Genomic DNA, 25,961 nt, shown 5'->3' with positions numbered 1-25,961 from the left:
AGCCCAGCCCTTTCCATCTCAGGGCGTAGTTTCTTCATGAAGGTTCTTCCATGATCTCTCCCTGGTCTGACTTCCTGTCATGCTTAGATTTTGATACCAAACCTCCTATCACCTCACTCAGAGTTAGCTTTGCTAGTCTTAAAATCTCCACATCACCCCAGATAATCAATATAATCACAATACAGCTGTTCTGTCCTTGTTTCTTCATCCCCAGACCTCACAATGGGTTAGTTCTGTTACGCCCTGTCCAATCTTTTGCCCTCGTGTGATTCTAGGCGCACGGTTGCCGTTCACATTTCAGGGCAGTCGGCCTGTTCCCAACTGCCTGAACCTCTCTCTTCTCACTTATTATCTCCTGTCTCATCCTATTAATTAACTTTCCCTATTACCTGTCCTGCCTTCCCAGCTATCCCTGATCGTGTAAGAGACACTCAATGAAACAGGGGTGAGTCATTGATTAATCACTAAGCACTTCACAGAGTAGGGATGAAGGGCAATAACTGTTCTGGTGTCCACACCCAGGGCGAACCGCAGGTGTCTTCCAAGCCCACTCGCTTCAGACACCCTGTCCTGCTTTCCTTCCTCCCGCCCTCGCCTTCCTCTTTCCATCTTAAGCTCCAAATTTTTCTCTTTCTATGATTCTCTCCTTGCCAAATTCCTCCCCTACCCAGACACACCCCAGTTTCTAACTGCTCACGATGGAGATCTCATTTATCCTCACATTTGTTACATATATTCTATGTGTCACTCTTGGCTTTTCTTATTTTCTATGTCTTGTGTCTGAAAATAATACTAACTATAATTTCTTTTTAAGTTTTTGTGTGTCACCTCTGACTGATTTTGAAAGTGAGGAAAGGATCTGTGGTAGGAAAAGTTTGCCAAGTCTGTCTTAATAAGTCTTAGGAATGTGTACAGGACAAAATGTGGAAGAGCAGAGGACCAAACCTGTTAGAGGGACTAATGGAAACCAGAATTAACCCAGCCAGCGGCAGCCATGCCCTCCTTGGTAACACAGAATATGTTCAACCTCCTGAAAGAGATTGCCTTGGCTTCTCCATGGCTGCAAGGTGGAGAGCTGACAAGGAGCAATTTGGAGGAAGAGTGTCAGAAGAAAGGAAAGAGCTTCAGATAGCATCCCTGCACCCCAGACTCTCTAGAGTCTGTTCTCCAGAGCCTGTTCCCTCTTCATTCCCAGTGCCTCTGCCTCCTGTTTTGTAGCACATCGTGGTCACTACCGATCACAGACAAGCAAGAGTTAACAGGGTCATCTGTGGTCTGCTCATCAATGTGGCCCCATGCCAGGTCTCACTTCCTTCTCCTCCTATCATGAGCACAGCAAATGGAGCCCCGCTCCTCTCTATTTCACCATCAAGTGGATGGTTAAGCATGGCTGGGGTTCTTGTAGTGAGGGCACAAGATTTTGAGAGAAGAAAGAACACAGAGAATGAGCTTCTCCATGAACAGCAGATGGCCTGACTTTGGGGATTTAGGTAGTAGATCCCTCCAGCTGAAGCCGCATTTGCTTCTGAAAAGGCACCCACCCACTGATGTCTGAAGAAGCTATAGAAAGGTGTAGGATTTGCACAGTGTGACCCCACCGAAGGCCCCTTCTTCCAGTTCAGCGCTATATTCACATTCACGGGTCACATTCTGTTAGCTTCTTCTGGAAATGAGCGTCAGTGACCCCACCCTCCCTCCAGCCCACCCGGCCATGGACTCATGCCACACGCTGGCTGCATCCTCTTTGTTTGCCCCTGCCTCTGACATCACTGATCGTGTCCAGTAAGTGCAGATCCCAAGAGCTGCTGAAATCAATTCAAGGGATATTTCATGAGTTCCAACTGTATGTGACACAGCATACCCTGGATCACTGCAATCATGGAAGGCACAAAGGAGAGAAAATCTTGGGACACCCCAAGGGTGGTGGATCCCAGAGGGCCTGGTCGCAGCTGTAGTTTGTATTTACACGGTTGTTGGCAGTGCTTTTCGTTACAGGCACTCACATCTGCATGGTGTCCTTTATAAACTCTTAAAAATCATGTCTGCATCCAGTTGTTTAGGGTTCCCTCAAAGTGAAGGACAATACTATTTCAGATTGTTGCCAGAAACCCAGAGAATCTGGAGACAGGGAAAGCTCTTAAGTCTACTTTTTATACAATAGAGCTTCATACCATTATTCTGTATATAATCTTTTTACCAAAACACTGTCGCCTGTTTCTGTCAACAAAAGACCTCTTTGTTTTGATAGCCAAGAAAAACCCTAAGCCCAGCAGACAACAGAACAGGCTCTTTAAATGACGAAATGTAAGAGCCAAAATGCCTTATTTTTGGAATGTAAATTAGAAGCTTTCTGTCTTTAATATGACTCTAGCCCTCAGTTTTTATCAACTTCAGGATATTTTTTTTAATGTCATCCATGGAGTTCTTTGGATTGCTGCTCAGGATGACTCTGTCTTCCTGATCTGATTACAGGGTAGGCACGAGTGAGGTGGAAGGTGACAGTTTTCCCACACCCTAGAGCCCTCTGAACATGTTGTCTTTGACCTTCAGTTTCTCCATATAATCTTGCCCCTGAACACATGTGCACAGACACCATGCAGCTGAGAGCCTCTGTAACAGGATGGAAGTTCTTTGGGGATAGTCAGAGAGCCCCTGACTCTTCTCAATGAACTTGAGTACAATTCTAATGCCATCAACTGTTCATATCTTTTAAAATATTTTATTTTCTTTTCATTATTTATTTATTCATGGAGGGATTTTAAAAAATTCTTTTTAGTTTTCAATGGAGGTACTGGGGATTGAACACTGAGTGCACACTCTACCACTGAGATATACTGCCCCACCCTGTTCATTTTCTTTTGTAGTCCCTAATATTTTGGAACGTTCATGAAGGCTTACCTTCCCACTGCTATTTTCCAAAGGTAGAGAGGAAGATGACATTTCCTTCAGAGTCTTCCCATCTCTATCTGGTTCTACACCTCCAACTAGACAGGAAAAGTTCTAACCTGCCGCCCACCCAGTGGGATGGCTCTGTCACTGTTACACTGTGGGTGTGAATGAAGTCCATGGTCTCTCCTACTCCAGGCTGGCAGGTATGTTGGGCACTTTGTCCCTTCCCTTTGGTTTTTGTTAGTAATGAGGAAACCATCACATTGTAAGAAATCTTAGAAGTGATCATCTCTGACCCATTGGTGACTTAAGAGCTGAGACTGGGTCTTACTTGATGTTACATCCTCAGTGTTTAGCATGATACTCCTAAAGGGGTGATGGGTGGCCCCAGGCATAAGAAGATATAACCCTCCAGCTGTAAACTTTTTTTCTTTTTTTTTTTTGCTATTGAAGTTACTTACGTGGTAGTTAGCTTAGAAAATATTTGTGAAAGGAGATAGTTCTGGGCTAGAATTGCATCCATTTGTAAAGACTCAGAAAGGCCCTGCTTATACACACTCACAGATATAGAGAACAAACTAGTGGTTACCGGTGGGGAGAGGGAAGAGGGGAGGGGGAGCATAGAGGTAGGGGACTAAGGGTACAAACTACTAGGTATAAGCTATAAGAATATATTGTACAACACAGAGAGTGTAGCCAATATTTTATAATTATAAATGGAGTATAACCTTTAAAAATTGTGAATTACTGTATTGTACACTTGTAACTTATATAATATTGTACATCAACTGTACTTCAATTTAAAAAAAAAGTGAAGGAGGGGGGAGGGTATAGCTCAATTGGTAGAGTGCATGCTTAACATGCACGAGGTCCTGCGTTCAATCCCTAGTACCTCCAGTAAGTAAGTAAATAAATAAATAAATACATAAACTGAATTACCTCCCTCCTAGAAAAAAAAAAAAAAAAGGACTCTGTTTATCTCCTCAGACTCATTGCTCACTCTCTTAGCTCCAGCGACTCCAACTCCAGGGAGCTGCTTTGCACACGCTGCTGTCTCTGTTTAGGACATTTTCCTCTATTTTATCTTACTCTGCCCTCACCTTTGCGTAGCTAACTCTTATTGTCTTCAGGTTGTGTCTAGATGTTACCTTCTAGGAGAAGCCTTCCAGGCCTCCTAAGACCTTCCTCTGTGTTCGCAAAGCATCCTGTATTCACACCACTGCAGAATTTCTGTTAGAGAATTGCCCACTTTCTGGGCTACCTCCCCTGATACTTGCTAACTTTCTTGAGGACAAAAACTATTTAACTCATCATTTTGTCTTCAGCTTCTGGCACACTATTTGGCACAAAGTAGACAATCAGTAATATTTGTTGAGTGAATGAATGAATGAATGAATGGTGTCCAAACAAGGGAGATATTCATAGACATAGATTTCTTCTCCTTCAGAAACTAAAGTGTAGCTAGAGACTTTGTCCATGTTTGCACTGGATACCAGTCCAAGCTTCTCAGAGGATTTCTGTGGGGTCTGGTTGCTGCTGAGGCTCTTCCCAGCCTCCTGACCTCTCTGAGCTCGGTGACGACTCTGGCTCCCAGAAACCTGGAGGTCTCTATTCACCCATGGCTGCCTAGTCCATTTGCACTGCCTAAAGCATGTTCACTAACTGGCTGTGAAGTCTGATTCTACCCTTGGATATAACCTGAGAGTCTGTACTGCTTGTTCTAAAGAGCTCTCAAGTCTTATCAGTAGCATAAGGCTCTGAAGTGGGTGTCCTCACGACTGCAACTAGCTCACCAAGTCCAGGCCGGCTTACGTTAGGTCCTATTGCTGAGGGTGGGTCCAGTGTTGGCTCAACTACTGAGTTCCTGTTCCCTGGGGATGTAGGGTAGGAATGCCCCCAACTCCTCTCTGTTGACCATTTACTTGGCTCCCATTAAAGGAGAGACTTTCAAGAATTAAATCACTGCAGTTTTCTGGTAGAAGAAACAGAGGGCATTCAATAATGACAAACAACTGTCCACTCAGAATTAGAGGAGGGTCTCAGTTTGCAGACCCTACTAGGCAGTACTCCTCCCCTAGTCCCACCTTTTCCTTTGCCCATGGAGCTGAAGCTCACAGGATCCAGTTTAAGGGGGTTGGGTGGGGGCAGAGAGAAATGGGAGTGGAGGAGAGAAATGAGCAATGGAGATAAAGGAAAGACAAGAAGAGAGAGTGAGGAGGATGGGAAGGTCAGGGCAGACAGAGCAAGGGAAAATAGGATAGGAGTAATAAGAAAGCAAAATTGTAGATATGAACATGAAGAAGAGTAAAAAAATTAAGAGTGAAGAAACCATGAAGACACAGAAAATTGAAGAAAATGCCTCCAGAATCACCCTAGAGAGAAAGAAGAGAACAGAGAAGTGACAGAAAGGAAGAAACATGGGGGAGAGAGCACATTCATGCTGTAATTCCTATGTTAGCCAAGAGGATTAATGAGCGCTCATTTATTGAATGCCACCTATGTAACCCTGCACTGTGACGAGGCTTTGCATTTATAGCATAGTGGGTGCACTAACCCAAAACTGAGTTCAGAGTCTGGTTGATCATGGAGCTGTGGCCCAGACAACACTCAGGCATCTCCACATGAGTTCACATGCAGGAGGCTGGGCAGACTTACTCCTGAGCATAGGAGAAGCTCCACCACCTTGAGGACACCAGTGAGTAAGTAGGAGGCGTGGGGCCGGGGGTGATAGCTTTTGAGGGTGGGAAGCTGTCTCAGGTCCTGTAGGCAAGCAGACATGGCCTTGGAGCGCTTAGATTCAGGCATTGATGCTATTATGACCGCTTGGATACTCAAGGGCCGTGTATTTGGAGAATCCACAGCTATCCTATCTCACTTAATCCTGGTTTAGAACAACCCTGTGATAATCTCCATTAAAGAAACACAAATTACTTTCCCACTGCCACTAGATGGGGGCACTGAGAGCCCAACATGATCTGTGTGCTGCAAAGACCAGGCTCTTTCCTCTCCACCCTAAGGCTTCTGCTCGGCTGTCCCACCTTTGGCAGACAGAGCAATGTGTTCCAGGATGTCAGCCACAGGCAGTCTTCCGGCAAAGAGTAGAAAAGGAAATATAGTGTTGATTGGTCCAGAAGCAATGATCCAGGCAGAATGGGGCCTTTGGGAGCCATGAAAATAGATGGCAACGCTGACCCTTTCCCGTTGGACAGGAGGAGGGAGGTTAGAGGCGGGGGGGTGGGAATCCGGTTGGGGCACAGGAAGCACACAGCCTAGTCCCTTCAGGTCGGCCTTGGTCTCCTCCACCTGTTGTGGACACACAACAGCCTGGAGCCATAGGACTTTAGGAACTTTCCCTCCCAGCTTCACATGTGCACGGCTTAGCCAGAACGCTGCCCCTGAGCCCCAGAGACCCTGAGCCAGGACATCACAGTGTACAGGATTTGTGAACGTTTGTTTTTGTCTCGCAGGGGCTTTGTCCCCATGTGATTCATTAACTGACCTGCTGCTCCTTAGAGCTGCAGGGAGCCTGGTAGTTCGGGCCATTAAATCCCTTCTGTTAGCCTAATTCGCAGCCTGACATCACAAGCCTCCCAACATAATCCATTTGTCCTGATTTTTTTTTTTTTCTTTTCAAGAGGCCTCCTTGGCAGCCAGGTTTTCTCATTACAATGTGATTCATCTGTATGGTAATTCTCAGTAGAATTAGTACCTCAGACATGATTCATCTTTAGAAAGATTAAGCCAGAAGCATCATTTCGGAAAGGCCTGTTACATACACAGCCACAGGGAGTTTCTGCAAGAGATACCCCTTCATTCAGCTAGCATTTGTCGAGTTGGCCATGCTGGACTCTGAGCTAGGTAGGGGCTTTGGGGAATATGGATTCGATAGGACTTTACCCCTGCCCTCAGGAGCTCCCATTCTAGAAGGAAGATGACATGGTTATGAGTGTTTATGATGGATAATATGAGATGAGAGGTAATATGGTCTCCTAAAGTCTCAGGTAGTGGTTCTCAAACTTTAACAGGAAGCAAGATCACCCAGAGGGCTTATTACAACACAGATTTCTGGGCCCCAGGCCCAAAATTTTTTATTTAGTAGATCTGATGTGAGCCCCAAGGATTTGCATTTTTTTTCAACAAGTACCCACATGACGATGTGGCTGCTGGTCTGGGGACTACACTTTGAGCACCTGGCTCTAAGGCTTCAGTTCTACCTCCACCCTCCACTGCCCCCTCTCTTTGCTGCCTGCAGCTGCTAAGCAGTGTGCTCCCTGTTGGGGACAAAATGTTGAACAAGACACGGCTCCTTCCCCCTGGGAACTCATAGCCTGGAAGGGGAGTGAACAGCGACTTCCACACTCCACAGAAAGCGCCACTATAGAGTTCTCCATAGGTGCAGTTGGAGCACAAAAAGAAGGATGCTTACTTCTTGCTGGAGTCCGAGGGAAGGCAGCATTGGAAGAGGCAAAATCTGAATGCAATGGTAAAATGTGGCTTATGTGGAAAGGCATTTCCAGCTGTTAACTTCCCTGATTATCAAATGTGCTGGGACATCCTCTCACACTCCTTAGATGTTTTCGGCAGTCATAAAGTTTCAGCTTACTTCCTGCAGAAGCCGGTGGCATAGCTCTGGTTAATTGGCCTGGCCTTAGCAAAGCTCTTATTTTTGGCTCTTTGGAGCTCTGTTTGGTCCGTGTCTCGTGCATGGTCTGAATATTCTCAGTAGAATGGAATTCTCCACACAGGCACTTGAGCAGAATGTAGACTCAAGAGCAGAGGAAGCAACAGCCTGCTACCAAAATCCTCCTCCCTGTCCCTGCCTCTTGGGTCTCCAGGCAGCTCAGCCACCACCCCCATCCCATATCAGCCTCTCTGTTTTTTTTGACTCTTCAGGAAATTTGGCAGTTCTTATGTCATTGCATTTTGTTTAGATGCACACACGCATCAGAAATCAAACTTCCAGCATAGTCAACCTTCTAGAACGCTGCTTCTGGATTCCAGAAGTTAGGAAAGAGGCCCAGGAGACCAGTAAAAGGCATTTCCAAACCACAGCTCTCACACTTGTTTCCATCAGGGAGGCTTCTACATTGCTACACAGCCCATTAACTCACAGTTAACACAGTTCATATAAGTGTGATTACTTGTTTGGGGTTTTTTGTTTGTTTTTCTTTTTTTGGATGCTTCTTTCTTTATATAATTTTTTTTAGTGGAAGTACTGGGGATTGAACCCAGGACCTCGTGCTTGCTAAGCACGTGCTCTACCGCTGAGCTGTACCCTCCCTGCCCCCTTAGTTACTTGTTTTTCTAGCTCAGGATACTTTAAGAATCACATTATGGGAAGGATAAGGGTGCTATTAGAAGTAGATACATGGTCACTAGTGAGAAATGACAGCTGTTATTGAAGAAGAACACTGATAAGTGAGAAGAAAACTGGAGACCCTAACAATACACTGTATTTGAGAATAATGATGATCAAAATTATCATCAAAATTAAAGTTAATTAATATCCTCCATCCTCCATTTAAGAAAGCTCGGAAATATTGGTCATCGAAGACTACCACTAAGAGGGACGTAGGAGAAAACATTGGCAGACCCCTTTGTGTTAAAGATAAGAAGACTGTCGGAGAAGGGTGGGTGTCAGTCAGAAGGCAGAGTTCATCTTTTTTTTTCCCTTGTTCTCAAGCATCTACCATAGTCTCTGTAAAGGCAACTCAATATTTGCTGAATTAAACTGAATTAGGAAAGTCAACATACAAATCCATATCCTGTTTTTTTAAGCCCCGTTATCCTTCCGAATCATCATTTTTGTGAAAAAAAGCCAGGATGGAGAATAGATCTGATTAAGCATTCTCAACTCTAAGCCAATAAGCAAATGATAATGGAATAATGTTAAACTATTGGCAAATTTCTGAGAACAGACCACATTTGTTTAGCAGCAATTAGAGCCTCATTTGGCTACAGCTATTCTGAATACGTTGCAAAGATCTGATGCTGTTTCATGTGATTTCTGTATCTGCTATTCTGCAAAAACAGGTGACAACACAGTATCTCCTGTAGTTCGGGTGAATTCGATAAATTCATGACCAAAAAACTGGAGGATTCTAGCCAAGTTCTTGGTGAGGATATAAAATATAGACATTCATTAATTCAATCAGGAACTATTTATTGAGAAACTATAATGCCAAACACTTCTAGACATTGGAGGTAGCAATGAAAAAGGAAATAAAGTTCTCATGAAGCTGACATTCTTGAGGGAGGAGACAGACAATAAAGAAACAGAGGTGGAAGGCTCGCTACTGTAACTACCACTCTCTTAACAGTGGTTTCTTTGACAACTGTGGAATAGGATTCTCTAACTGTTTGGTTTGGTGGTTAGCAGCACTGGCTTAGAGATGGAGAGTCCTGATGCTCAGTTCCAGGTGTGTTTGCATTAGTTCCTTATTTTTATGTGGTGATGTAGTAAGATCTCTTCCTAGAGCTAGCTGTTCTGAAGTTTCAATGGCATGTCTCAATGCTCAGTGCCTACTTCATTTTAAGCCCTCAATACATGTTGCAGTGATTACAAATATTGTTATTAAGAGTCAATGGACACCCAAGTAGCAAGCCTTCTTTCTGTTGAAAGATTTTAGAAGATAAGCCATCAGATCTTGGAACAGCATAAATCTCATAGCTACGACCCTAGAAAGATAGCTTTCAAAACAGAGCAAGTACAAAATTGGCTCCCCTTATGAGGTGCCCTCTTTGACCCCGGCAGAAGGCAAGTTAAAACAAAGCCCTTTCTGGCAGTAGAGAGGAGCCCTTTCTTCCCGGGTGACTGCTATGGACATAGTGTGTCTGGCTGCTTCATGCCTTTCAGTGCACTCAAGTCTTTGATTTCATGTCCCTCTGAGTTACCCAGTTCTCTTCAGCCTTGGATGTTTATTTTATTTTGTTTTGGGTCTGAACTCCATGTCCCAGGGCCGGTTTCTTAAGTCACAAGGAACTTCAAATGTTTTCTTAAGTGTTGTCTAAGCACTGCTTGATTTTCTGCAAGTAACTTCATAATATCAACGTCATTCTGCTCACATGCAGCACCCACTGTAACCGGAGTAGTGTAATTCCGTGGAGAGGATCCACTCACACTTCACGGGGGTTGTTAAATGTAAGTGCTACGAGGGGCACTGTTTGCAACATTGACCTATAGCTCTCTCTATAAATATTTTTACTGAGATATAGTTGATTTACAATATTATATTGGTTTCAGGTGTACAACATCTATATTTTTATAGATTGTACTCCAAAGTTTTTACAAAATATTGGCTATATTCCCTGTGTGTACAAGGAAAGACAAATACTGTATGTTATCACTTACATGTGAAGTCTAAAATATACGTATATAAATCTTAAAATCTCTAAGAACTTCACAATGGCCAACTGTAAAAACCATGACTCCTTTTCTTTCCTCATTCCCAACAACTTCAGCAAGTCCTGTAGAGTCCATATCCAAAATGTAGCTTGATTATTTATAATAGTCTGAAATTTTTAATTAACTTTTTTGGTCTACTTGTTTATTGTCTGCCATCCTCCACTAAAATAAAGCTCTTCTTGCTCTCTGCTGGATCCCCAAGCAATTGGGCTTGGCACAATATATGTGTTCAATAAATATAAATCAGCTGTTAAATGAATGAATGGACACATATCTGTTTAGCAAGATTAGATGCCCTGTTGTGATATATTGATTTTATCTCAAAAAAGAGATATTGACCCTTCTAGGGCAGTAGACTGTCTAGTTTTCAGCACCTTCTATTTCCACATTAATCAAGTGAGATAAAATTTATTTATTTTTTCACCTTGTAATTTAAAACTACAAATCTCCATATAAAGGAAACATATTTGATCATTCATTAGTCATAACTTGACTATTTTCCAAAGTAATTTAAGGTGACCATGAAAGGAGCTAATCATGAATTAAAAACAATAACACAGCATTGTGAACATCGCTTAAAACTCTTGCCAAAGAACGACGTTTTCTTGAATCCCACTGTTTGGGCTCTGGGTGTGACCATGTTTAGTGCAGTGGATTTAGCTGGAACACAGAGTTGGACAAACCCAATTTCAATCCTGGCTCAGCCTCTTACTAGCTATGTAGGTTGATTGTATTTCTCCACCTCTCTAGGTTTACTCTCCCCATCTGCAAAAGGAGTCACTTCATAGTGTGTGGTTAGATTCAGATCTCACGCAAAGAAGTACTTACCATTGTGCCCAACACATCATCGTTGTGTGAGTTAACTTTTGCTCTATAACAAAGCACTCCTAAAACTTAGTGACTTTGTGCAGCAATTTACTTAGCTCATGTTTCTCTGAATTGGCTGGCTGGTTCTCCGTGTCTGGATAAACTGATCTTTGCTGGGTTCTCTGTGATGGCAGTCGGACTGGCAAGTGGGTCACCTACGATCTAGGATGGACCCACTATGTGTCTGAGCAAAGGTGACAGGAGGGACTGGGCCATGGTCTCTTATCCTCCAGCAAGCTAGTTCTGACTGCTCCACGTGGTAGTTGTAGAATTCCCAAAAGCAGCAAGAGAGAGCAAGCTCCAACACAGAAGACTTTGCTTGCAACATGTTTGTTGAATTCCCCTTGGTGAAGCAAGTCACAAGACTGGCCCAGAATCAATGAAGGAAATAATTTATGGCTATTTTCATAGTCTACCACAATCATCCTTGTCACCATCATCATGAAAACGAGTATTTGTTGAGCATTTACTAAGTGGCTGTTGCAATCATAGTACTACTTTTATCAAGCTTGTAATTCTTACCACAACTTTAGGAGGCAGATACCATTGTATCCCCATACTGGAGAAAAGGATACTGGGGCACAGAATGGCAAAGCAACTTACCCAAGGTCACACAGCTGGGAAGCAGAGGAGCTGGGGCTCAAACCAACACTCCAGAGCAACACTGGTGATAACTGTATTGACTCCCCTTCCCACTCTATACATGTAGGACTTTCCATGATTGCTTCTTTTTTTTTTAAGTGGATGATGTAATAAGAGATGATAGCCTAATTTTAACACGCACCCTGAGCACTGCCGTATCTACCACCACTTCACATTTCAGCATTTTTCCAACAAGCACCTTGAATTCAGCTCATCCTGTATTGGTGTGAGTGACAGCTGTTAGTCCAGATCGTGGTAGAACCTGCAGGTATCTTTCTGATTCTTTGTGGACGGGGTGTTAGTGATAGTGAAGACAGCTCAGAGCTGCATTCTCAGAGCTCTTCACCTCTCATTTCTTCAGATGAGTTTGAGGACTTGGAATGAAGTGGCTGATAGCAGTGCTGAACGAGTACTTAATAGAGACATAGCATTTATATACGTTGGAGGTGAGCTGCACGAGCCCTTGAGAGCAAGGACATGGTTTTCTCTCTGTATTCTTGGAAACTAGCACAGGGATGAGCACATAGAAGACAGACTGCAGGAGCTTAGTACATGCTTATTATATGGATCTATATCCATATTGATAGCTCATTAAGGCACGGGTCACAAACACATACACAGTAGTGACAAGATATTAGCCAGGTGTGCTCACTAGAGCGTAGAGGGGCTGGCATTAACTGGAGAGCTCATGCCCCATCTGATGAGGGGGAGGTCTAGCCACTTGACGCCACATGGGAATGCTCAGTGTTGCCAGATTGTTCCATTTTTCAGATAATGCTGTAATTTCAGATATATATATAAACTATCCTGATTTTGAAACACTGTGTGTCAAATGAAGCAGGTCGTTTGGGTGAACCTAGCCTAAGGCCAGCCAATTGTTGACTTACATTAGACACTTGTTGGCACCTCTCTGTTACATTACAACAGTCCTAGAGGCCTGAGGAGGAAGGGGAACCACAGAGTAAGGCAAAGATGGAGCAGTGAAATGATAAAAGAAGCAAGACTTCAAGGAAGATGGGTGATAGTCTATTTCAGAGATTCCACAGAGGTCAAGGACATGAGAATAAGAAAAGGCCATTAGAGTTGAGCAAATTATTTGATACAATGCTACATTCACAGACTATGTTCTTTAAAAAAAAATCTGTAGTCAAATGATATGAGAAATATTCAAAACACTCAGTTAAGGGGGGAGAGTATAGCTCAATGGTAGAGTACATGCTTAGCATGCACAAGGTTCTGGGTTCAACCCCCAGCACCTCCAATAAAAAAAATTTAATAAATAAATAAACAAACAAACCAATTCCTCTCCTTAAAAAAAAAAAAAAAACTCTCAGTTAAACAAAATAAAATAGATTTCTTTGTTCTGATCCTTTTAATTGTTAGTATTCTAATACATAATGTAAATCTTCGAAAGGAGAAGTATGTCCCTAGTTTTTCAGACTTCCACGATCAAGGAGTCTGTATTTCATGCAGTTTCTCTAGATCTAATGATGTGAGAAAGACACTTTGGGAAAGCTGAGTAAAGCTCTGAGACACTGGGCATCTCTGAAAGCATGGTGTGGAAAGGAACGCATTTGGTAATGCATGAGGCCATAACGGAGCAGCTGGGCGAGTAAAGAAAGTGGGTCAACATTTGGTAACTAGGAACCGTCAGCATAGCAATCTTTGTAAAATAAAGCCTTTTTAGCTTCATTTGTCTGCTGAAAACAAACAGACAAAGAAAAGTGAAGTGTTCCCCACCTTTGACGGATTAAACACCTCTCTGCTTGACATTCAAGGCTCCCCTTTGTCAGGCCAACTGACTTTCCAGTTTCCCAGCTATGTCCCTACACTCACCCTCTGCTCTTAACACCTGCTCTGCTCGCTGGCCTTAGGACACGTTCACTGTTTTCCAACCTCTTCACCCTTCCTTGCCACTTGAGTTGCCTCGCCCCCGCTGCCCCATTAAAGCTGTGCCTGTTTTCCAAGGCACAGCTCAAAACTTCTTTCTCTCCGAAGCCTTCTCTAACTATCAAACCTCACAGAGGGTTCTTTTCCCTGACCATCTAGACCATTTGCTTCGGAAGGACTTGTTTGAGACTTAGTGTGTTGGAAGTTGCCTCTGTGATTTGGAGCTGAGAGAAGAAAAGCATGCCTTGAGCCCTGCAGCTCTCCACCTGTTTGTCCTCACAATGCACCCAAATAAGGTTAGGATAAGATTATCCAGTAAGAGCAAGGGTATAACCCCATCCCAGTGAATTTCATAGATGATGCTTTGTTGTTATACAACCACCTGCTGTTCCTTGAGTCCGTTCTCTTCTTGCTCCGTAGTAATGGGCACCATTTCTAGACACTGGACTGAGCACTGTATGTGTGTTGTCTTGGTGAATCCCACAACACTAAGAAGGAGCATTAATGACCTCTCTAGCTGGGCAAGACAGAGCCAGGTTTACAGCCTCGCATACCTGACCTCAAAGCCTGGGCTCTTTCTATCCCAGTGCACCATGTCCATGACCACACTGGCCACCAGGAATTTAATGACAGGGAACTAAAGCTAAAGAATTCACACTCTGCCTTCAAGTGGCAAGTGTACACCAGTAGGCAGAGGAAGGCAGATTCAAAATCTACTTAGGGTGTCAGCACAGTTTGAATATCAGGGGAGTTCTGCCTACACTCCAGGGTCTCCTAAGGACCTAACATAGCTCAACAGGGGTCCTTTTGAGTGCCTGTTGGGGGAGGATTAAGGTGAGATTTGGAGTGTGCAGCATCATGGGAGCACATGTCTGGCCTGCAGGGCGTGCAAGGGACTTCTCTTTCTTATCTGTCCTGGCCACTCATTGGTGTCACCAGAGGCAATGACCTCCATTTTCTCCCTACTGTGAGCTTTTTGCTTATCTGTCTGTCTTCTGTATTAAACTGTTAACTCTTTGAGGAAAGAAGCTGTCCTGTTTACCCAGACCTGACACATAACAGGTATATAGACCCATAATAACTATTTTTTGATTTAGTGAATGAATGACAGTCAAGCAAGGTGATCAAGGTAGCACATGGAGACAACACAATTGTATAGTAAACCTTTATCCCACCACCGGAAAGCCAGGTTAACTCACTCCATGTTCTCTCTCTTCCCTGTTGTTTATACACTACCCAGAAGGCTCTGGCTTCCCAGAGACCTTGACAAAACCCCACACTTCCCAGAAATAATGTCAACCTCATAAATTTCAGGCCTTGTCTTCTAAATTAGATTGTGAAATCCTGCAGCACAAGAGGTGCATGTTACTCTTTGTACATGCCCCATCGCCAGCTTTCAAGGCAGTGCCTCACACAGAACAGATCTGTATAAATGCATGTTGAATGGTTGCATTGAAATGGATTGGAATTATGGCGGGGAAGCTGTCCAAAGAATCCAATCTCCTTGAGATAATTCTTGGTGAATTCAGATGAAGACGGGGAGAGGAAATCAGGATAGTGGCAGAGACAGAAGGTAGGAAGGAAGGAAGGAAGAAGAGTGGGCAGAATCTGTGGATGTGGGAGATGAGGAAAGAGGAAGAGGAAAAAGGATTCAAAGCTTTGATCCAAGCTGATGGACTGAAGGATTATGCCCAAGAGAGAAACACAGAAGTTCTCCTTCCTCGTAACCCTGTAGTCCTTGCTTCATTTAGAGCATGGAGAAAAGATTCCTCATGAGTGTCAGTCTGAAGTGCTCCTGGGAGACAGACAGATCTGGGACCATCATTCAGAAGAGTCTAAAGGACAAAAAGGAAAGGTTTGCCCTCGTCCATCTGCAGAAAAGTTTTGCTCTGCTGAGGAGGAGGAGAAGGAGAAATTTGAGCTGAATATATTTTTGGTTGGTACAACTTGTAAGTGCTCTGTTTGATAGCAGAGTTGTTTGAATGGCCTATTTCATAACCACACATAGCTTTCCCAAAGAAATGGTGTCTGTAGAATGTTCAGGTTAATACATGAGGCCAGTGTTCATGAGTGTTTGCACTTAAAGCAACTGAGCCTTCTTTCTTAATAAGTCATCTTGGCATTTTGTCAACAATTTAATTTGCTTTTCTAAGAAACTAGATTAATACTTCCTGTACTTTGTGCTATTCACAGATCTACAATGCAGTGAGAAGTGGAGAGGAAAGAGAGGACACAATTGGATCGCTTCTCCATTTCTTCACAAAGCTCCCAGCCTCCGAGACAGCCCCTGAGAGGATTAGCATTGGTCCGTGCTTAAAGCAATGTGTCCAAGGCACTGTTTGTGAGTACCGTGCCACCCTCCAAAGGACATCCATATCTCACTACATCACCGGCTCTCTCCTAGAAGCCACCACATCTTTAGGAGCAAGAAGTGGCCTTCTCAGTTCTTTCGGAGGATCCACTGGACGAATGATGCTGAAAGGTAATGTGTGAAATTTCACTTTTAACTTTTCATCTTTGAGTGCAGAAAAGAATCTAAGTTACTGTTTATGCATCTCCTATGGAAAATTGAGTCCGCTTATCAGCATCTTTAAATAAAGCTAGCTGCTTTAAGAGAATATAAAGAGGTAGTCCTTTATCAAAATCTCTTAAGGTGTAAACATTCTGAATAATAAGCATTAAGATTTTGAAATTTCTTTTTCAAAAGAAGTAAATGGTTAAAAAGCTATCTTTAATTTTTTTTAATTATTCAAATAGATAGTTTCTCCTAATGTTAGTATGACAGATGTCAATTACTGTGGTAAGAGACTAGTAAACAAGTGTAGTCATGTGGTCACAATGAAAACCAACAGTTTCACTCAGAACAGAGTGGAAGGTAGTTGTCCTTCCCACACAGAATCAGTAGGTTCATGTTGACCAGAAGAGCCAAAGGTCATCTTCCAGTGTCTCCCATCTTAAGACAAGATAGTCAGGCGTCCTGCTAAAAAATGAAAACCAATGGAAAATGGGGTCCCTCAGCATCAGAACTTCCCAGCTCCGTCCCACAAGTAGCAGACAGGCAGGTCAGAAATGGCAGTGCACCAGAGAGCCTTGTAGATCTGTGCCCTGCACAGCTGTCACTGCCCGCTGGGCAGCCTTCCCTGTCAGGAAGCTGCCGGCCAGACAGAGACCACGCAGAGCAGCATTCCGCTGCCTTGGGGCTGCCAAGAGCTCAGTCTGACATCTGGACATTTCTCTCAAAGAGAGCAGCTCTTCTCCCTCCACAGCCAGCCCCAGACCCACAACCACCAAGACCATGACCTTCCTCCATGGTCCTCAACCTCCCCCACCCCCTCCAACATACCCCTTGGGCAGTCCCTAAAAGAGGGACACACGGCAGCCATGTTGATTTGTTTTCTAGTCACCTTAACTTTCGTGGATTAGTTATAAATGATGAATGAAGAAGAACACCAGATGTGGGAACACTAATCCAAGAGACTAAAGGGGAGAAATTTGATTGCATATGTGTTTCATGCATTTGGCATATGTTGTGAGAGCCACTACTAGGTGCTAAGTGCTGGTTAGGGAACAAAACATAGCCCTGCCCTCATGGAACTTGCAGTCCCTAGGCGGTAAGCAGTTCCCCCTATATACAGGATTCAAAATTTCTCTGCTCTGATGCGGCTGCTGGTGGCTGCTAAACTTATGTTCTCCATCAGTTCTCTTCCTGGGAATTTGGCCTGGGGTTGGCACATGGCGTTGGCATTGCTTCTATGCTTGTGATTCTATGTGAGGACCTTATCCTGTGAGCTAATCAACCTGTGTTGATCAGAGAGCCAGTCTGTGCCCAGCAGTGTGGAGGTATTATGGGAGATCCTAATAAAGTGCAAGTCAATTTACTTGCCTTTAGGTTATTTATGATCCTAATGAGGAGGCCAGATTTGCGTGCACCAAGTATTCAAAGAATATGAGACTGCAGAGTTAAATGCCAAATAATGTGGCTCTAAGCATTCAAAGAGTCTGGAGAGAGAGTTGATGTTCTATGTGACAAATGGCTTGGGCTCAAACAAACAAACAGAAGTCAACAAAAGCCATTTTGTTTCTTCTCCATGATTGCAAAGGAACCGATCTCCAAGCTCCCCAACTAAGGCAGGTTGCCTCCAGTCTTACACAGACCTTTGGGGAGGAAAAAGGAGACTACAGGTTAAGGTGTTTGTTGCCCTGATAGTAACTTGACTGCAACTGCTCTTTGCACTTCCTTGTTCAGATTAGAACTTCCTAGATCAACATTCCCACATCTGAGACTCACTGGACCATCAGCTAAGGTGTTAGCTTTAAACTGGGGTTTTATGCCAGAGTTAGGAGTTTCTTTAACCTTCTGTTTTGTAGCTGTTTAATGGCTTCTGATACCCCCTCTGTCAGTAGCTTCTCCTGAGAAATACAGTTAGCTGGTTGGCTTCAGTTCCAGGCTAACTTTTGTAGCTCTGACTTGCGCTCTTGGAAACATTTTTCAACTTCAGTGCCCTCTCCCATGGGGTTTCCAAAGTCTGTACGTGTCATAGTGAAACACGTGCTTCTTCAACATGCAGTGGAAGATAATGCGTCAGAAGAAACATGGCCATTCGAAGTCACAGAGCGTTTATGGACACTGTAGGTTCAGGATTCTGCCTAGGCGGGTCCTGAGCGCTGTTGGCCACAGACTCCGCACTGGGGCTGAGGACTTGCAGGCTGCTGCGCCGCGGTTGTCGGCTTTTATTGTTCATTGTGTGTCCTGTGGCACCAAGTTGGCCAACAGCTCTGTGTCACTAACAGAAAACTATGGGAAATCCCATTTATAAATGACTGGTGTTCCCCAAGTTCATTTCTCAGGAGCTATGTGGAAGTTAGAACACTTTCCCAGAGAAGCAGTATTAAATGCTGTGATTTGGCTCCTAGTTTCTAGTCCTCAAAAACCTCCTGAAGCCATAACACCATTGAAATCTACACATTTCCCTTGGAACAAAGAGAAAAACACTGTTCTTAGAATACTGAGAGTCAGCCTCCAGGATAAAAGCAATACAAGTGAGTTAAAAGACATTTCTTGTTGAGAGGAAACAATTTTAATTAAGATGAGTAGAGAATTAAATTGAAACTTATATGAAGATTTTGAAAAGAACTTTGAGCCATTTCAGAGATTTTAGATGTTGGCATCTTTTGTTATGGTTAATTACATTTCGAAACTCATGTCTAATATGAAAGATTCAGAAAATTGTTATCACAGTAACTTTTTTTTCATTTTTCTTTTTTTTTTTTTTAATAGGAGGCTTATAAATGGAATGAAGAAGGGAAGAGGGAGGCAGGGCAGGGTTTAAATTTTTTTCCCAGAGGAAATGGGTAAGGAAGAGGGTCAAAAAGAATGACTTATTCCATGAGAGAGAGCATGAAATGGATTAAATGGAGTTGGAAAAGGTGGAGAAACAAGAGAAGGGAAAAAGACAGATACTGTATGATTCATTTTACATGGGGCGCTTAGAATAGTCAAAATCATAGAGACAAAGTAGAAGTGTGGTTGCTAGGGTCTGATCGCGGAGGGGCTGGGCAGTTACTGTTAACTGGTCCAAAGGTTCAGTTTTGCAGGATGAAAAGAGTTCTGGGGATGGATGGTGGTGATGGTTGCACAACAATATGAATGTACTCAATACCACTGAACTCTACACTTAAAAATGGTTAAGATGCTAAATTTCATTACGTGTATTTTACCACACACACACACACACACACACATTCACACACAAGAATCGAAGAATTTTAGAGGAGAAACATGTTATGTAGGTCTTTGGTCCCAGGTCTGTTAAGATGTTAGAAAGAACAGAGTTTGTGAAAAAGAAATATGAACACAGCTTTTCATGTGACCTCCAGGTGCCCCAAGTCAACTTGTCTCCTGGAAGTGCTTATGATTATAAGATCTTACACTTTCCACCCAAGTCCCCTTCTCCCCCTCCCCATTACCTTGCAAGAATCTCAGCAACTCTGTATCCTGGTGGCAGCAAAAAGAATTATTGGCTTCAATAATCAGGAAAACGTTTTCTAAATCCATCCCCTGCTTGTTTCTTTTTTCCCAATGGACTCCCTACTAAAGCTTACAAAAGCAAGATAAAGTAAAAAGGGAGAGAAAGGAGTGAGATAATTGATAGTAAGGTAAAGCACTGAAATAGCAAAAGTGAAAAGATAAACAGTGATAAGAAAGAGAATTTTTCAACCTAAGGCAGCTAGGTGTTTTCAAATGTGCATATTGTTTCAGCCGATATAATGAATTTAGTACATTAAGCTCAATTTTTCCTTCTCAAGTTACTGCTAAGTAAGTTTGTAAATTAAAGGATGAAATTTTTACATATAACCTGGACAAAGCTTAGTTACTCATATTTAAATTATGTGGTAGAAAAAAAAACTCCAGTGTTCATTTTTAACCAGTTTGGATGTGTGTATGTGTATGTATAGAGTAACTATATTAAAGTTACTGGTCATATATAGACAATAAATAGAATATTAATATTATGTAGTATTCTTATTTGAAAATGGGGACTATTTTGTTTTTGATAGAAAGGTCTAATAAAATTTCAATGTATTTTCTTCCACTGCAATAAGTATATTCTATTTGTGTCTTTTTCTAAAGTGAATACCTTTGAGTATAAAAATAACAAGTCCTAATGGAATATGCACACATGAACTATGTGATTGTACCTCGTAAATAATTTAGTTTATTAATGCTGTCTTGGTTAACTTCCTCGTAATCAAAACAATTACCCTTTACATGCCTGCCAGGCAGGGGAAGGTATATGCATAGTTCTAATTCCAAGATTTAAGTTTATTTAAAGAAATCCTCTGACTTACTAGTTTCGTGGCCTTGAAATTATTTTTTTGATGGTTAAAGTATGCTTTAATGTAACTTGAGGCATGTTTTTGTACAGTTAACCAACTAAAAAGTATTCGTTCGATGCCCACTGTAACCTAGGGCTGTGTCACCTTTGGGAAGAATGCAAAAAAAAAAAGATCACATCTGGAAGTCTTCAACTCGTAAAATAATATTTCTCACCCCAGAGAAAATGTAATATTAGGTTTCAGGCCTATTGAGGTAGCCCTTACTACTCCCAAGAGAGTCATTAAGTGCTTGGCTGCTCAGCTGATGGTAGGAGCTATTGCTTGTGGGGCCAGGAAATTTGGTGGGCACAGAACAAAAGCCCTCTGCCTTGGGACCACGGGTGGTCAGATGTCATCCAGGAGTGTGACTCTATGCCCAGATGTGACCATGGAGTGCAGCTCCATACCTAAGGTATGGCTAGGAATGTGACTTCATGCCTAATGTGACCTAAATATGCTCAGGTGTGACTGAGGAGTGGGACTCCACACCCCTGCTTGTAACCAGGGAGAGCTTCTTCAAAGCGCCAGTGGAAGGTGAAGTCACCTACCTCAAATATTACTAGAGACACAGTGCTTCTTGAGTCAAAACAATTATGTATATTTTGCCAGGGAAGGAGGATCCAGCAGAGGAATTACATTAAAAAAAATTTTTTTTTCAAGATGACATCCTCATTACTATTATCTCTGAAATTTTAAACTCTTCAGTCTCTAAAGGGAAAGATGGGTACAGGGGAGGATTAGCGTTGGGTAGAATCATAGTAATCCTTGTGAACGTGTTTTAGTTTTTGCTGGGTGCCAGGTGTTACTCTGAGTGTTTTACATGTGTAAACCTTTCAGTGGTCCAATGAGTGAGGTACTGTTTGCTAGTGAGGAATCCGAGGCCCAGAGACATGAAGAAACTTGCACAGGCAGTCAGTGGTAGAGTCACTGCTTGAACCCAGGCAGCCTGTTGAGCACTTACTGTGTTTCAGGCAATGCACCAAGCCCCCTTATCTGCACTATTTCATTTAGTCCTTGTTGTGAGTCGACTTGTGTCCCCCCAAAAAGTGTACTGAAGTCCTAACCCCCAGCACCTATGAATGTGACCTTATTTGGAAATAAGGTCTCTGCAGATGTAGTCGAGTTAAGATGAAGTCGTTTTCCATTAAAGTGGGCCCTAAACCCAGTGACTGGTTTCCCTTATCAGGAGAAGAGACATGGAGACAGGCCATGTTGGGGTGAACACGCTGTGGTAATGGAGGCAGAGATTAGAATGATGCAACTGCAAACCAAGGGGTGTCAGGGGCTGCCGGCCACCGCCAGCAGCCAGGAAGAGTCTGGGAAAGATTCTGGCCAGAGACTCAGAAGGAGCTTGGTCCTGCCAACAGCTTGATTTGGGACTTCTAGCCTCTAGAACTGAGAATACGGTTCCGTTGTTTTAAACCATCCCAGTGATAGTAATTTGTTAAGGCAGCACTAGGCAAGTGACAGTCTTTTTGACAGTCCTGTAAAGAAAAAATCATTAGCACCAGGAAACTGAAACTCATAGACGTTAAATGACTTGTCCAAGGTCACGTGACTAGTGTGTGCCTCCAAGCCAGATCAAGCGTCTCCGGTGCCTTTCATCACAGCTGTGATGGAGACACATTTGCAGTTCTCCAATGGCCATTTCCGCTTTGTTTTAGTTGTTTTTGGATTTTTCTGGTCCCAACTTCTAATGCTTATCCTCCTCTTCCATGCACACCTTGCCTGGCACAGAATCAGGCACAGAACAGACAGTTCATAAACCTTCATGGATTCAAGTGATGGGTGTGTTCACAGAATCAGGGAACATGTCATCATCACTCTTTGTGACACTTAATTGAATGAGACAATTCTCAAACCAAAGAAAGAAAACAGTAATTTGCGTTGTACATTGTACTAACATTATCAAACTCATCCAAAATGAAAATGGAAATATATTCAGGCGGTTTCCAAGCTGGCACAAAACCTATTTTCAGTGTCTCAAAAGCTGTTGTCAGCTTCAGGGCCCTGGAATGGCTGCAGGATTATCTCTGGGACCTTCCTTACTCCCTGTCTGAACTCCTGTCCACTCCTTCTCAGGCACCTGCTGCCTTAGGGGTGCCCCCCTAACTCTACCTGCCCATTCACTCCTCACTCGCTACCCTGTACACAGTCTTCTGTTCTCTCTGCGGTGGCTCCCAGCTGGGCTTTGTGAGGAGAGTGACCTGATGGATTGGAATACAGACCTAGAGTTTTGACTGATGAGGGAAACTCCCCCAGGAGGGCCAAGGACAGATGGAGGAGCTGATGCTAACTAACAGAGGGAACAGGGCACCCAGGTGCAAAGGCCTGAGACAGGAGAAGGCACGGTATGCTGGTCTACCAGGATGTTCTGACCAAAGCTTGGGGAGTACAGGGAGTAAGTAGGAAGGCATGGGGCTGGGGCTGGGGCTGGGGTAGAAAGCAGGTCTCCAGGGGCTGTATTTCATGATGAAGAGCTTGGGTTTTACCTTGTAAGTAATGAGAGACACTGAAGGGTTCTAAGGAAGCATGTGATGTGATCAGATTGAGTTTTTAGAAAGATCCATCTGGTTGCAGTATGCGGTGGGACTGCTCAGAGTGTCATCCTTAGCCCACCTGCGTCCAAATCGCCCAGCCAGAGAGATCAAAACGTACCTTTCTGTGCTTCATTCCCAAACCTACCGAATTAAGACTCTCTGATGCTTCAGGTGAGCGTGTGTGTTGTGGAAGGTGGATGGAGGGAAAATGCAGTGAGAACTGGAGGCATTTAGGAGGCTGTTGTTAAGGCAGTGTTCCTGGTCGGGTGCTGCTGGCACATTTAGTAATCAGTAAAAATTACAAAAAGTTCCCCCTCCCCACTGTCTGCGGGGTGATGCAGCCTCATACCCACACATACCACTTAGTGCACAGCATGCAGGCTGGATACCAGACTTCTCCTTCACCTGAGTAAGGACCTTTGTGCAGTGTGCAAACTGTTCACTGTACCAAAAAGTCTAAATCCTTGGGAAGCAGCAGAGTGGTGTAAGTAAGAGGTAGAATTAATAGAATGTGGAGATTAATTGGATACTGGGGCGGAGGGGAAGGGAGCTGAATCTAAGATGACCATTAATTTTTTCTTTAAAAAAATCATTTCAAATCTTTCCAATGTATTATTAAAGGGTTAAAAATTAATAGGCTTGTTGGATCATATGCCCATCCCCGCTGCCCATCACTTTAAGAAATCAGGAAGTTAAGGCTTGCTTAAATACTGATCATTGAACTCAGAAAGATGATTGGTGAGGACAGCAACCCCAGTCGGTCCCTTGGGGTTCCCATATTTGAGCTGATCATGAAAAACATCAAGTCCTAGTTACAAAAACTCAGAGGGGGCCTTATTCCTGAAGATTATTTGCAAGATAGTTATTTGAAACTCTGTACCTAAAGGAACAACAGAGATTAGATTCCAAGCTTTCCCCCAAAAGCTTGCTTAAGACATAAAAAACTGAACTCATGACTGTTTAAAATAAAAAAGTCCTAAAAGATGATTTTTCAATGTCTGTCAGTAAATGCTCCCCCAGAACAGATTTACTTTGGACTAGGAAATCGTTGCGTTTGTCCCAAAAGAGGCAGGTGTAGAGAAGGCTGAAGAGCAGATGGATAACCTTGAGGAGGGGAGCAGGGTTAAGAAATACATTTACATTGAAGTGTAAAGAGAGAGGGTTAAGAGTGGTATTTAAAGCTGAAACAATCAGTTACTGATAGAAAAATAAAACTAAAAAAATAAAACTTATAATAACAGGGAGAATGGGCCAAATTCCTCCTTTCATCAAGGTGATTAAATACAGTTTTTTTGAAAAGGAAGGGAAGATATATTTTTAAAATGGGATGAAATATTTTTTTAGAGTTAGGAGTTAACTACCAAAGAATAGACCCAGAATCATGCAAAAATGGTTATCTCCAAGAGAGGGCTTTCACTTGTCACCTCCTACCCATCTGTGCTGTTTGACTATTAATTTCCATGTGCACATACTATGTGAATAATGTCTTAAAAGAGACATTTGCAGCCTATGTGAAGACTCATGAACTCAAACCCCTCATTTCCAATACTGTTATTTTCAGCAGCCATAATGAAATGTGGGCTCACATTCAAATGAGAAGGGGGACAGTGCTTTGTTGAAGTAAGTGGAGAGAGAGGCTCAGGATGAATAAGACAAGTATTATCTGGGGCTCTCTTTGTCCTGTAGGACTGTCAGCTCTGAGCTGCTTCATGATTAAAAGAAATTGAATGGAAACTTCATTCCATCTTGGATTCGAGTCTTGACTTCACCACTGTGTCATCTTGAATAGATGACTTTGCCTTTCTAGGCTTCGGTGTCTGCCACCATAAAGCAGGAGTAAGAGCAACAACTTCATAGAGTCGTTCTGAGGATTAAATGAGATAACGTACATAAAGGACTTAGCATAGCATCTAGCATCTAATATGTGTTCAGTAAATGTGATGACAGTGATGATGATGATGTGATGCTGAGGGTGATGATGGTGGTCATGACGATTGCTGCCACCCTCTACCAGCCCCTGGAAATGCCAACCCTCCCTGGTTCTTAACTCAGGTGCTCTGCTCTTAGCTCAGTCATAGATGCACATAAGGAACAATACCCTCCAGGTTTCCCTGGCTGTGGGCCCAGAGCAGTAGCATCTTATGGGACTCTTGAAAGGAGGTATCAAGAGGCTAGGGGCCACCCCTCTGTACAGTCTTCAGTTAGGTTTTCCTTAGGACTCATGCATCAGACCATTCATTAATTCATTTAACAACTATTTGTTGAGTGTCTTCTGTGTGCCAAGCACTGTGCTAGGCCTTGAAGATAAAACAGTTAATAAAACAGAGTCTTAACTTTCAAGGAGGTCACCTGCTGGTGGAGGAGATGGACAGATAAACATGCAATTTTAGGACGAGAATAAATGCTATAGTTGAAGTAGGAAAAGGATGTAGGGGTTCAGAGGGAAGTCCCTGTACCATCTTGAGTGAAGTCTGAGGTTTCTAAAACCACTTAAGACCCTGGAGAAATGTGAATACCTATTTAACCAAGGAAAACAAGCCCTCATGTGTATTCTGTAGTTCTGTTGTTTCTGCTTCATTCTCTGCTGATACCACATCCTTCCCTCCAGAGTAGAAAAGATGCTAAGCATTTATTCCTGGGGTTGGGTGCCATGTCTACTAGGACTGGTATAAAATTTAGTGTTCAAGTTAGAATTTGCACATTTCTATGAAGATGCATTACTCTTTACAATAAAATTAAATGAGATTTTTCAACTAATCCTTTTGAGTGTGTTTTAATTGTTTAGCTTTTTAAAGAACAAAAACCTCATTTAAATGAGCTATGAAAATTCTTGTCCATGGGAACATTTATAG

At 42.9% G+C, this 25,961-nt stretch overlaps 1 protein-coding gene across 1 annotated transcript in view; it reads left to right on the top strand.

The window, feature by feature from the left end:
• Positions 1–25,961, top strand: part of PLCE1 (phospholipase C epsilon 1) — a 212,029-nt gene that overhangs the window by 28,230 nt on the left and 157,838 nt on the right. Inside the window, 1 exon segment of the mRNA XM_045507381.2 lies at positions 15,887–16,175. Within this exon segment, the coding sequence (XP_045363337.2) occupies positions 15,887–16,175 (289 nt within the window).

This window comes from Camelus bactrianus, chromosome 11 (genome assembly GCF_048773025.1).
Source record: "Camelus bactrianus isolate YW-2024 breed Bactrian camel chromosome 11, ASM4877302v1, whole genome shotgun sequence".
Taxonomy (NCBI): domain Eukaryota; kingdom Metazoa; phylum Chordata; class Mammalia; order Artiodactyla; family Camelidae; genus Camelus; species Camelus bactrianus.
This window is presented reverse-complemented; position numbering and strand designations above follow the sequence as displayed.